Consider the following 14,458-nt stretch of genomic DNA (forward strand, 5'->3'; position numbering starts at 1 on the left):
GGCTTCGCTAGCATGTGCATTTACTTTCAAACATACGTTTGTCGCGATGTTTCCGTAACTTGCCCAATCCCTACAGGCTAGACTAAAGCTACCAGATTTGCAGCTGCTCCTGGATATTTCCACTGGTTGGGAAAGCCTGAATGTAAGCCAATCTTCTGGTCTAGGCCCAACATTACTATACCAAAGTGCATCTTGCGAACTGTTAACTCTTCTTATTGACACATTGCTCCAAACGTCTACTACCATTAGTGGACCAAATGGTACACGACGATAGCGAATATTTACACTACTGGCCATTAAAATTGCTACACCACGAACATGACGTGCCACAGAAGCTAAATTTAACCGACACGAAGAAGATGCTGTATATGCAAATGATTAGCTTTTCAGAGCATTCACACAAGGTTGGCGCCGGTGGCGACACCTACAACTTGCTGGCACGAGGAAAGTTTCCAACCGATTTATCATACACAAACAGCAGTTTACCGGCGTTGCCTGGTGAAAGTTGTTGTGATGCCACGTGTAAGGAGGAGAAATACGTACCATCACGTTTCCGACTTTGATAAAGGTCGGATTGTAGTCTATCGCGATTGCGGTTTAACGTATCGCGACATTGCTGCTCATGTTGGTCGAGATCCAATGACTGTTAGCAGAATATGGAATCGGTGGGTTCAGAAGGGATACGGAACGCCGTGCTGGATCCCATCGGTCTCGTATCACTAGCAGTCGAGATGACAGGCATCTTATCCGCATGGCTGTAACTGATCGTGCAGCCACGTCTAGATCCCTGAGTCAACAGGTGGGGACGTTTGCAAGAAAGAACCATCTGCACGAACACTTCGACGACGTTTGCAACAGCATGGACCATCAGCTGCGTTTACCCTTGACGCTGCATCGCAGACAGGAGCGCCTCCGATGGAGTACTCACGACGAACCTGAGTGTACGAATGGCAAAACGTCATTTTTTCGGATGAATCCAGGTCCTGTTTACAGCATCATGATGGTCGCATCCGTGTTTGGCGACTTCGCGGTGAACGTACATTGGAAGCGTATATTCGTCATCGCCATACTGGCGTATCACCCGGCGTGATGGTATGGGGTGCCGTTGGCTACATGTCTCTGTCACCTCTTGTTCGCGTTGACGGCACTTTGAACAGTGGACGTTACATTTCAGATGTGTTATGACCTGTGGCTCTAACCTTCATTCGATCCCTGCGGAACCCTACATTTCAGCTGGATAATGCACGACGCATGTTGCAGGTCCTGTACGGGCCTTTCTGGATACAGAAAATGTTCGACTACTGCCCTTTTCAGCACATTCTCCAGATCTCTCACCAATTTAAAACGTCTGGTCACTGGTGGCCGAGCAACTGGCTCGTCACAATACGCCAGTAGCTACTCTTGGTGAACTGTGGTATCGTTTTGAAGCTGCATGGGCAGCTGTACCTGTACACCCCATCCAAGCTCTATTTGACTCAATGGCCAGGCGTGTCAAGGCCGTTATTACGGGCAGAGGTGGTTGTTCTGGTTACTGATTTCTCAGCGTGTATGCACCCATATTGCTTGAAAATGTAATCACATGTCTGGCAGATTAAAACTGTGTGCCGGACCGAGACTCGATCTCGGGACCTTTGCCTTCCGCGGGCAAGTGCTCCACCGGCAGAAGTAAAGCTGTGAGGACGAGGCGTGAGTCGTGCTTGGGTAGCCCAGTTGGACAGCCGGCTCTCAGCCGCGGCAGCGTGCGGACGGCCCCGCGCGCCGGCCAGTGCTCCGCTGCAGGCGTTGTTTACTTCCGCGTCGTAGCTTTAAGGCTTGTGACCGTCCACCGTGAACAACATGTCGAGCGCTTACCGCCGTGCGACCCTTAAAGTTATCTTCCCAGCTGAACATGTGCGACCTCGTGCACATGAAGTTGAAACGTTCATACGTGAAGAAGTTCGTTTAGATCCTATCCCAATTATCGGAATCCATTTTTCGATCATGAGTAGTGTCGTTTATATTAAAATGACAAACATTGAGGTGTGTGAAGATGTTATTCGCCGCCATGCCAAATACTCTGATGGTCACGTCGGAGCTGTAACACTTGAACTCGCAGAGTACGGTCAACGCACGATTGGGGTGTTTGAACTACCTTTTGAAGTGCTGAAGGACGAAGTTGTCTCTGCGTTACAACCATACGGTAACGTAATCGGTTACGTAGAGGAAAAATTGCAAACCTTCACGACCTACCATGTCCTTAATGGTGTGCGTCAGGTCAAAATTGAACTGAAAATCCGTACCAGATAGGGTTGATAGAAGAGATAGAGAAGATCCAACGGAGAGCAGCGCGCTTCGTTACAGGATCACTTAGTAATCGCGAAAGCGTTACGGAGGTGATAGACAAACTCCAGTGGAGGACTCTGCAGGAGAGACGCTCAGTGGCTCGGTACGGGCTTTTGTTAAAGTTTCGAGAACATAACTTCACCGAAGAGTCAAGCAGTATATTGCTCCCTCCTACGTATATCTCGCGAAGAGACCATGAGGATAAAATCAGAGAGATTGGAGCCCACACAGAGGCATACCGAAAATCCTTCTTTCCACGAACAATACGAGACTGGAATAGAAGGGAGAACCGATAGAGGTACTCAGGGTACCATCCCCCACACACCGTCAGGTGGCTTGCGGAGTGTAGATGTAAATGTAGATGTAGATACCATCATACCTGACAATTGGCTGGATGCGAGCCATTGTCATGTACGACGGCCAACCCAGAACATTTGCGGGTTGTGGACAAGAAGGCCACGTCAGACCCGCCTGCATGCGACGCCGCCTGATCCAGACGCCGGTCGGCGAGGAAGCGTCCCCAGCGCTGATCACTCAGATCCCTGTCACACATGCCAAGTTTGCCAAGGAAGGTAGCACCTCTACACAGGGTCTTCGGGCTCCATTGACGTCTTCTGATCAGGTAGATGCAACCGCTACTGAGATTCCTTCTGAGGTGCCACAGACGCCAGATCCTGACCTGCCGAATCTTCGCAGCACTGTGACTGAAACTGCTACTGAGATGGAAGTTGATTCGGGAGTGGTACCTACTTCTGCTTTCCTTCAGACTGGCCCGGAATAAGACGAAAGCCACCCGCAATCAGACTCTGAATGACATGTTCGAAAACAAGGGTAGACACGAAAGAGAAAGAAACGTAGCCATACACCACCTGATGAATGCATTCTACAGATGGATACCAGGGATGCAGACCCGAAGATGAACGACAAACCGCTCTTTGATGACCAAAAGTCTGATGCGAACGACCCGCCGCAGGTGACCACTGGCAGCGAACACCCCTCCTTACTGGCGCCGTCGCCCCCACAGGTCGACGTTGAAGAGAGCCTATCCGCTGGGCCGAAAACTACGTCTCCTCTCCACGTGGATGATGTGCACAGCCGATGTCCTACCTCTGTATCAGTCTCCTGGGCAGACGACGTGGAGATCGAAGGGACTGGGGTGGACGGTGCTGATGATGGGGCGCCCCCATCGGTTGCGCCCGCGCCCGCAAACTCTCCACAATAGCAACCTCTTCAGCGGGCCGGCAAGATCGACTACCTCTCGCTCCTGAAGAAGGAGCCCCACCTGTGCCTGTGGGACTCCAACACCAGCATTATCGTGTCGCAACGATTAACCTCGCGACCATTCGTACGCCCCACAAACTAGCGCTGCTCCGCGATATGATTTATGATGCGGACATAGATATTGCGCTTTTTCAGGAAGTGCATGTCGCCGATTTTTCACCACCACATGGCTTCACGGCGCATATTTCTCCCACTTCGGACACCGGTAGTGGTGTTGCATTCATCTTACGAGAAGGTCTTCCTGCCGAAGATGTCCTATACCTCCCCAACGGCAGAAGTATGGCCTTTTACTCTCTTTGGTGTACGCATCGTCAACATTTATGCGCCGTCGGGCTCCAGCTACCGTCGTGAACGCAATGCCTTCTTCGAGAATGAAGTTACCCCCATTTTTAAGGGACCACACGATGACTGGGTCATGGGTGGAGACTTCAACTGCACCCAGCGACCTCAGGATCAATTGCCGTGTCACTCACCATGCGCAGCTCTGGAATCAGCCGTCACGCGGCTCCAATTTGTCGACACGTGGAGACATGTTCACGGTGATCTTATGGGCTTTATGTACTACACTGCGCACTCCTCTAGCCGACTGGATCGCATCTACATCTCGCGATCCCTAATTCAACACACTCGACAGGCTGAAATCTGGCCTGTTGCTTTCTCAGATCATGAGGCTTACTTCTGTGATGTTGTTCTCACGAGACAGGCAGTATGGCACGGACGTTGTTTATGGAAACTGAACACGGCACTTCTTAATTCACCTGACTGTCAACTTCTAATAGAAAACACTTGGATCACATGTAATAAACGCCGTCCAACGTATCTGTCTACCATATCCTGGTGGATCCAGTGTGCAAAACCTGCTCTTCGAAAAACTTTGATCCGGTATGACAAAGATGTTGTAGCCAGGATCCTACGAGAATGCTCCACGATGCCAGCCTCCCCTGAGCGCCATACAAGGATGAACCATGCTAAGGCACAAATCTCCAATCTCATGCGGAGGCATTTGAAAGGAGCGATAGTACGCTCTCGTACTGCTGATCGCATGCCTCATGAACATCCGTCGATGTACCTTATCATCCAAGAAAGCCAAAATCGACGCCGAAAATTGATTCACGCCCTAACAGACCTAGAAGGGCGTCGCTACGTAACCCAATCTGCAATAGGGAATGTGCTTCACGCCCACTACCAGCAGCTCTACGCCGCAATTCCACATTCCCGATTGATCGAGGAAGTCTCACAGCTCAACTTCGGTGGTATCCCAGGAGATACGGCGATTGACTTGATGTCAGAGTTGACTGATGATGAAGTCCGCGATGCGGTCCGGGCAGAAACCATCAATCGCTCCCCAGGACCCGACGGTCTTCCCCTCGAATTTTATAGCACCTTCCGTGATTTGTTAAGAGTCCATCTTCACCTCCATCTGTCGGGAACTGACGTACCTGTGCCGGACGCTGTCATGGGAGGAATTCTTATTCCTGTACATAAACCGCATGGTGGCAACAATATCAGTGATTATCGGCCCATCACCCTCCTTAACAGCGATATGAAAATCTTCAATCGCCTTTTGGCGGCACGACTTAAAACGTTGCCCGATATGTTGTGTCGCCAGACCAAGCATCTTTGGGAGGGGATAATAATGTCTGCACTACTTTGTGCCGCTACAGGGATATGATCGCCGTTACTCAGGCACAACGCCTGTCTGGGGCACTTGCATCTTTGGACTTTGGTCAAGCTTTTGATAGGGTTGACCATTCGTTCCTTACGGCCGTTCTTCACCATATGGGTTTCCCAGTCGCCGTTATCACGGTAGTGATGCGCCTTCTCCGGGGTGCCTCATCCAGGATTATGTACAATGGCAGACTCACTCCTCCGATAAAAATAGGTCGATCCGTACGTCAAGGTTGCCTTCTATCAGCGATTTTGGTAGGGTTGTCCATAGATCGCTACCGATTCTGTTGCACGGCCTATGCTGATGATGTAATCACCTGTTTACGTAATGCCGACGAGGTTCGAGCTGTTTTGACGTGGGTAGCGACTTATGGTGAAGCGTCGGGTAGCTCTTTAAACGTACGTAAAAGTCACAAGTTATGTTCATTGGCACGGGACTTCCCGTGGAGTGCGTTACACCTCTCACCACCGTTGATACCATTCGCTATTTAGGAATAGATTTTTCGTCTGATCTCCGGCGTTCAGCCACTATCAACTGCCGACGCCTGCTTTTAATGATCAAAGCAGGTCTTATGGACCATCGCCTTCGATCCCTAGCTATTCTCCAACGAGCTCGATATGTAAATAAATATATCGCATCCCGAGTTCCCCATGTAGCACAAGTTCTACCTTTTCCGCTTACTGTGGCACGTCGCATGCTGGCAGCGATGGCATCTTTCGTCAGCTCTGGACTGTTCTTCAGAGTTAACTATGCAACCCTTACTCTACCCCGTGAACGAGGTGGGATAGGTCTGTTTCACGTGCCGGATAGAGCTCGCGCCCTATTTGTCAGCTCCCAGAAGACGGTATGGACACGTTGCCCAGCGAGTCACACTGGTCCCCTCCTGTCGGCATATTCGCCGGGCTCACTGTCAGCCCCAGTGATGATCTCGGATGTTCCGGCCCAGTTCCATTATATCCGATACTTCTTTCTTGAACTCGGTTATCTACGCCTCACCTTGCCAAGATAACTTTTACTCAAGACAAAGGCAGTATACAATATCCTCCAATTAGGTCGTCCACCTAACCCGATTGAACAAAAGTTCCCCCAGGTTGACCGGCGTCATGTATGGCGCGCGGTGTTCGCCTGTTACCTTGACTCGTATGTTCAATCTGTATGGTACCTAAAGGTCAATGGTAGGCAAATCAACCAATTTCGCCTTCATCGTATCCACCTCACCCAATCACCTCTATGTTCCACGTGTGGAGTGCCAGACAATGACGAACATCGGTTTGTTTGCGGACCGGCGGCGGAGGTTTGGCACTTGGTTCGTCATATTGTGTCTTTTCTATCGCGGGACATTCCGGATCGGATTACTCCCCTTACATTATTATTTCCGGAACGTGACTATTTTCCTCGGACAAAGACCAACGCTATGAATTGGATTCGCGGACATGCCATTCACTACCTATCTGGACAAACTGTGGACTCTGTACTCGATTTTTGGACATACCTCAATGACCGTCATTATGTCGTTGTCCGACACCCAAAATACAAACAATTTTTCTCAAACTTCCTTGGGTGTGCTTTCCACGACGCACCTCGCAGCTGGAATGTGTTAAGCCAAGAGAGAAGAAGGTTTCCTGTTTGAACCAATGAACATTTCTGAACAACTTAACGGAACACATCAATTTCGAGAAGACGTGACTCAACATATTACCAGCGGGGCGCAGAAGGCCTCTGATCAATTACACAACAAAAAGAAAAAAAAAAAAAAAGAAAAGGAAAGGAAAAGAGAAAAAAATAAAATAAAAATAACAACAACAAAAATAAAAATAAAATTTAGAAAAAGGAAGATTTTGTTTTGTTTATAAGGATAGCCCTAACCTTGATTTCCCGTATCTCCCCTGGTATATAGGTAGCTCTCTGGAGTAGGTTTAGTCAGGAGCCAACGTCTGAAGTGGACCAGATTTATTTATTTTATTTATTTTTTGTTATAGGATGAAAAGTGGCGGTGGCACTTAGGTATTTTTTTGTAGTTCCAAAGGAAAAAAAGAAAAGAAACTACAAATTAAGTTAAACAATAAAGAAAAATAAAAAAATAAAGAAGTGGTTCTAGGAAAAATAAAAAACTAACTAAAAATATAAAAAATAAAAATAAAAAAGTGAAAAAAAAACAAAGAAATAAAAGTGGGTAGAGCACTTGCCCGCGAAAGGCAAAGGTCCCGAGTTCGAGTCTCGGTCCAGCACACAGTTTTAATCTGCCAGGAAGTGAAAATCTCATTCTAATCACATGTCAGTTCTAGTGTAATATATTTGTACAATGAATACTCGTTTACCATCTGCATTTCTTCTTGGTGTGGCAATTTTAATGGCCATTAATTTATGTCCCCCTTCAACCTAAATTTGATGTAAACAGTGAAGATTTCACAGCTTCTGGCGTTTTTCCAGTGATCATTCACCGATAACATGTAAGTTTAGAAACACCACCCACCGCGAGATTGGGTACTGCCAAATGTCGATGCGGGCATGTGACACAATAAGGAAAGTATTTAAGCGGAGCAGAGGTGAATGGGGGATCGTTCTAACGACGAAACGATACAAAGTGGAAATTATCTGACGTAAATCACTTCGACAAAGGCAGATTCTTAAGACCGATGGTTGGGGACGGGCATCTAGGAGACAGCGAAGCTGGTCTGCTGTTCGCGTGCAGCAGGATTGGAGGAAATCTGTGGCACATTTTACGACAGAGGCTAGTACTGAGCTAGGCACAAGTGTTTCGGGATACATGTTCAGCGCACGTTTGGTTGTACGAATAAAAAAGAGAACATTCTCTGGAAAACATTCTCAGAGCAAAACAAAATACTTTGAGAAAGTCCTCAGTTTCGTATGAATAAAAAAACTCGAAGCTTATTCCCTGACGAGAGAACTCTTTCTCACTACCTCCCCTCCTTCTTGAGAAGTTTCTCGATGTCTGTCGTACGCATCGTCCGGCACAGAATACGTGCGTTATCTTACATTTCACTTCAAGTCGCTCAGACATGCAAACTATTCAGTATACAAATATGGAACTAGCATCAATGTGTTCTGGAAGAGTCGCACTACGTTTCGATTTTAGTTTTATGTGCGGCAACAAGTTATTAATGCGATTACGGACAGTTTGCGAAGGTGCACTTTCTGACGATGTTAGCGAATTTTCAATACACAGGAAACTATTCTGTTTTTGATGTTAGATGAACGCATTATGCCAACGAAATCCTAGGCATACATCACATTTTCATCTACTCCAAATCGGAACTCTGTCAGAGTTTTCTAATAGGAGATATTTTTGGTTAAATGTGACGCATAATAGTCTGCTCGTGTGTCAAGTACTTAAGAGCCGCCCGTGCGGTTTAGTTACAAGAAACAGACCGCTATTTTAATAGACCAGTTGTTAATTATTCTGACTTGCCTACTTATTTCTGGCATAATAAAATATAAGATTTATATGATGAACATCAGAAAATGTCAGTGACACCGTTCTCTGGTGTATACCTAAGTCATCCTCTACAACAGTTTAAAAACCTGGGTCTGCTAAATAGCACAAAAACTTTTTTGTGAAGGGATTTCACCAGCCAAATAATGTTTTTATTGTCAAACTTTATAAACTTACGTAGTTTCTCTCATCAGTATTTATTCAGGCTACGAATATCTTTTTTTACATTCTGAGCAACTTAAGTTCTACCATTTTTACTACAAAAGCTCGGTAAAACTTAACCTCAACAGAACTTACTCAGATCAAAGTGTGCTACAGAGCTCCCTTTAAAAAAAGAAAAAAGTTCTCTGCTTGCGAGAAACTTCTCTAGTTTTGTTCACACGAAATCTGAGAACGTTCCTCGCATTGAGCAATTTCCCCCGGCCTTTTACTCAAGCTGTGAACATGCTCTGAAGAAGTATATTGTCCAACTCCCTTTATTCATTCAAACCTGAGAATGTTCCCCGATATTTCGAGAATAAAGTGTGTTCTCTATTTTATTCATGCGACACATTATTGAACTTTGGATTCGGCAGCAGGTGATCTCTACGTGTTCCTATGATGTCCCAGTGACATCGTCAGTTACAACTGCGGAGGATATGGAATATTGTGATCTGGCAGTGCATCAAAGGAAACATGTAGCCTGGCCCAATGCATCACAGTTATTGTTATACCTTGTCAATAGTCATGCCTAGATATGACGTCATCAAGGCCAACATACTCTGCACCATGGACGCATACCCGGTCGTCATTTATTATGCTATGGGGAACATTTCCGTGAGCTTCCATGGACCTATGGCAGTATCCTAAGCCACTAAAGCATTTATGGACTACATTGTTACATGATATTGTCAAACAGAGATAAAGGCATTCTGTTATAATAAAATGTGTGGATAAGAATTCTGAGCGAAGATGGCAAAAATTCCGTTATTGATAACTAGTTTCAACTCATTGACGAGCCATGTAGGCATGTTGTGTTGAAGCGGTATCGGCCTGCTTTATCAGCTTGTTTTCCATGGCAGCCTACACGTCATACACAAAAAAAGGGTTTCCAAGCCCTCGACCTATAAGGTGCGCTGAACCATAGGCGTGTTCTGGGAACAGTACTGGCACGCTTTGCCGATATCTTTTCCAGGTTCTACATGTACGGATGGGCACGTGTGCAGGAAGGTTGAGATGGTTAGAGGAGGAGATGGAGGGGGGGGGATCAGTAGAGAGGGAGGTGGCAGGAGGGGATGTAGAGAGAGGGAAGACGAGTAGAACATGGACTGAGAGAGAGGGAGTGGAGCAAATGGACAGAGACAGGAAAAGGTGAGATAGACAGAGGGAGGGGGCGGGGGAGAAAGATGGGTTGAGAGGTGGGAGAAGCAGATGGACAGATAGAGAGACGAGGAGGTGATGGACAGAAAGGGGGGAGGAGGAGGAGGAGGAGATGGGCGAAAAGTAGGCAAAACTGCAGAGAAAATGCCAGTCTATATATATTAGGTTGGTCCTCATTTTTCGAATTTCGTTTTTGTTCACTCATACCCCCTAGTTTTTTCCCATTGTTTTAAGAAGAATTTTAAGACCTGTTTTATTGAAACTGAAGACGAGGAACCCTTTGTGCAGTGGCCAATGATATGCGTCATGTAACTACACGTTGTTTATTACTGCTTACAGGTGTGCTTGACTACTATTGGCTGATAACAATCCATTGATATCTTACATTAACTTCTCTTTCCCTTACATTATATGCCACCTTAAGATCTTTCATAGCCTTTTTGGCACTTCGTTAGGAAGTGTCTGAATACCAAGAAAAAAGAATCTCGCTTAAGAAATCTAAATATATGCTCAACTTCTTCAACATGTCAAACTCTTGATTACAGTGAACTTATCACTCCGCTGCAGAGTAAAAATTTCATTCTGGAACATCTCCGCAATATCCCTTCTTCCAGGAATATTAAACCCTCAAGTTTTGCAGAACAGCTTCTGTGAAGTTTGGAAGTTCGGAGATGAGATACTGGCGGAAGTAAAGCTGTGAGGAGGTGTTGTGAGTCGTGCTTGGGTAACTCAGTTGGTAGCACACTTGCCTGTAAAAGGTAAAGGTCCTGAGTTCGAATCTCGGTCCAACACACAGTTTTAATCCACCAAGAAGTTTCATATCAGCGCACCCTCTGCTGCAGAGTGAAAATTTCAGTTTGGGGTTCCTTGTCTCCAGTTTCAACAAACCAGGCCTTAAAATTCTTCTCAAAGGGGAAAAAACCAGGGAGTATATAGGAACGCAAAATATGGATAAATATGGATCACCTTTACATATGTATAAAGTGAGATGACAAAAGTCTTGAGACAGCGATATGCACATATACAGATGGCGGTAGTATCATGTACACAAGCTACAAAAGGGCAGTGCTTTGGCTGGGTTGTCATTTGTTTTCAGATGATTCATGTGAAAAGAAAAGGTTTCCGACCTGATTATGATCGCACGACTGGAATTAACAGACTTTGAATGGGGAATGGTAGTTGGAGCTAGACATACGGATCATTACATTTCGGAAATCGTTAGGGAATTCAATTTTCCGAGACCCACAGTGTCAAGAGCATGCCAAGAATAACAAATCTCAGGCATTATCTCTCACCACGGAATACGCAGTGGCCGACGGCTTTCATCTAACAACCGAGAGCGGAGGAGCTTGTATAGAGTTGTCAGTGCTAACACACAAGCAACACTGCGTGAAATAACTGCGCAGATCAATGAGAGATGTTGCGGCGAACATATCCGTTACAACAATACGGCAAAATCTGGAGTTAATTGGCCATGGCAGCAGACGATCAACGCGAGTGCTTTGCTGACGGCACGGCATTGCCTGCGATGCCCATACTGGGCTCGTGACCATATCGGTTGGATCCTACAAGACTGGAAAACTGTGGCTTCGTCTGATGAGTCTCGATTCTAGTTGGTAAGAGGTAACGGTACGGTTCAAATGTGGCGCAGACTGCTCGAAGGTACGGACCCAAATTGTCAACAAGGCACTGTGCAAGCTGGTTGCGGCACGTTAATGGTGTGGCCTGTGTTTACTTGGAATGGGCTGAGTCCTCTGGTTCAGCTGAACTGATCATTGACTGGAAATGGTTATGCTCGGCAACTTAGAGACCATTTGGAGCCATTCATGGACTTCATGTTCTCAAACAATGATCAAATTATTATAGATGACAATGCGCCATATCACTGGGCCGCAAGAACATTCTGGACAATTTGAGTGAATGAGGTGGCCATCCAAATCGCCAGACATAAATCCCGTCGAACATATATGCGTAGTAACTGAGGGTCACTCCATGCACAGAATCTGGCGGCATGACTCAATGTTTCTGCAGCAGCCTTCCAATGACTTGTTGAGTCCATGTTGCACTATGGTGAGATCTAACTCGTTGCTAGGAGGTATCTCATGACTTTTGTTGTCTCTCGCTCTTGCTCTCTCTCTCTCTCTCTCTCTCTCAATGTATAAGCTGAGCGACTGTATTTATGTGTAAGAACTCCTGCCAAGCCCCTGGATCGAATAACGGTATCTAGATCTACGTGGTTACTCTGCAATTCACACTTAAGTGCCTGGCAGAGGGTTCATTGAACCATTTTCATGCTACTTCTATACCATTCCACTCTTGAAAGCGCGTGGGAAAAAGGAACACCTAAATCTTTCCATTCGAGCTCTGAGTTCTCTTACTTTATTGTGATGATCATTTCTTCCTACGTAGATAGGTGTCAACAAAATATTTTAGCATTCGGAAGAGAAAGTTGGTGATTGAAACCTCGCCGCAAAGAAAACCGCCTTTGTTTTAGTGACTGCCACCCCAACTCGCGTATCATATCAGTGACACTCTCATCCCTATTGCACGATAACACGAAACGAGCTGCCCTTCTTTGCACTTTTTCGATGTCCTCCGTCAATCATACCCGGTAAGGATCCCACACCGCGCAGCAATATTCCAGCAGAGCACGAACAAGTGTAATGCAGGCTGTCTCTTTAGTAGTAATAATAGTAGTAATAATCCTAATACTGATTAGTAATAAAAAACTTATTGGAAAAAATGAAGTTCTTCTGATTTTCAGCATTAAATAAATTAATGAGAGTAAGGAGAAGGAGATGGACGTTTCTAAATGTAAATTAAACTGACTTGAGAAGCGAAGATGTGCGTTATTATAATACTAGGAAGATGGTTGACAGCTATTTTTATAAGTTAAATGATCTCATCTAATAGATAACTACTGTAGATGAGAAGTACATACTTCAAACAAGCTTTCATACACCGTAAAAAGTATAAAACTGTATTAATTTCCAGACTGCAGACACTTCTTACAACTGAAGATTTTGATATGCTTTTTATGATCCAGACTGGTAAAAAACTAGTGATCTAGTGCAGGAAGACAGGCTAGTGTAGAACAAAGAAAACACAAATGCATTGTATTAATAGTGACACTCTGCGGTTTTATTTTTCATTGTGTTTGATTGTCAGACATTATTCCTCTAGTGAAATATAGATAACTTTCTAAAAGTGAAAGAACAATGTGCATTGACTACTCACATGTTTGACTATGAGTGACACCAGTACTGAGAACGTTGAGATGTGGATTGTGGTTGGGGTTAAACCTACATATTTCTAATATTTTGCAGCTATTTATTTACTTTGATATACTGTCAGTGCCTGATGGTTAAAAAAACCTTTTCACCAGTCAGCAAAGAATTTACATATTACAAGCAATGTAATACCTCCCAAGCAGTCCATGAGTACTTTTTGCAGGCAAAGATTTAGATTTAATGAAATAACTTCTTTAAAATATAGAAACTATACAATAAAGTTAATATGGCTATTTTCCATCTGTGTAGACTTCGCCAATGGAAGTTAAACTGTACAGAGAAGAGATAAATAGGCCTTCTTCTACCTACCTTATCAAGGGCGTAAATAACGCCAGGACCGATGAAAAATATCCAAAATCTTGGAGAACCAGTGAGTCTTGCCAGACCATGTATTAAACAAAGTAAATACAGCAAAATGTATAGACTGTGAGTGGTCCAAAAATAATTGTATGCCTTTTTCCTCACTGTTGGGTGAGCAAAGACAAATATTATAACCATTATAACGAACAGCAGCACACCTGTTATACCTGGAAGGAAATACACTGAAATCAGCAACATTGTCCAAGTACCAAACCAAAATTCATGACAACAGAAAATTAGTAAACTAATAGGGATGGAAAGTAGATATCAAATGTGCCTCACATTCTTTTGAATAGGGTCTATGCTGAGCAATTGTTTCATGATATTACCCTTTATTTTTGTTGATTCACAATCATAAACAAATTTTGTAAAATATTAATTTCATTGATATTTAAAATTATTCATCACCATTATATTCTACATGAATTACCCTTGACCCACTAATTAATATGTACTTAGTCATTGTAAATTGACAAAATTACCTAGTTGCCATATACCAATTAAAAATGAAACTAAAAGATATATAAGCCATATGGCTAAAAATTTTTCAACAATTTCTTCAAAAACTCCAAAAAAGTGACTACAGTTGTCCTTGCAGCTAAAGTTCTAAGTTGATCATTTCGTCACTTCTTTGCTTGCTGCTTAATTTTATGATTTCCTTAATAAATATTTTGGTCTATATGAGTACATGCTGTCATAGATTTAATATGTGGAACTTGTGTT

General features: G+C 44.6%; 1 protein-coding gene across 1 annotated transcript in view; it reads right to left on the bottom strand.

Annotated features, from left to right (window-relative positions):
* Nucleotides 1-14,458, bottom strand: part of LOC126355596 (dual oxidase) — a 582,817-nt gene that overhangs the window by 30,554 nt on the left and 537,805 nt on the right. Inside the window, exon 17 of the mRNA XM_050005959.1 lies at nucleotides 13,685-13,902. Coding sequence (XP_049861916.1) covers nucleotides 13,685-13,902 — 218 coding nt within the window. The remainder of the gene's footprint in view (nucleotides 1-13,684; nucleotides 13,903-14,458) is intronic.

This window comes from Schistocerca gregaria, chromosome 3 (assembly GCF_023897955.1).
Source record: "Schistocerca gregaria isolate iqSchGreg1 chromosome 3, iqSchGreg1.2, whole genome shotgun sequence".
Classification (NCBI taxonomy): Eukaryota; Metazoa; Arthropoda; class Insecta; order Orthoptera; family Acrididae; genus Schistocerca; species Schistocerca gregaria.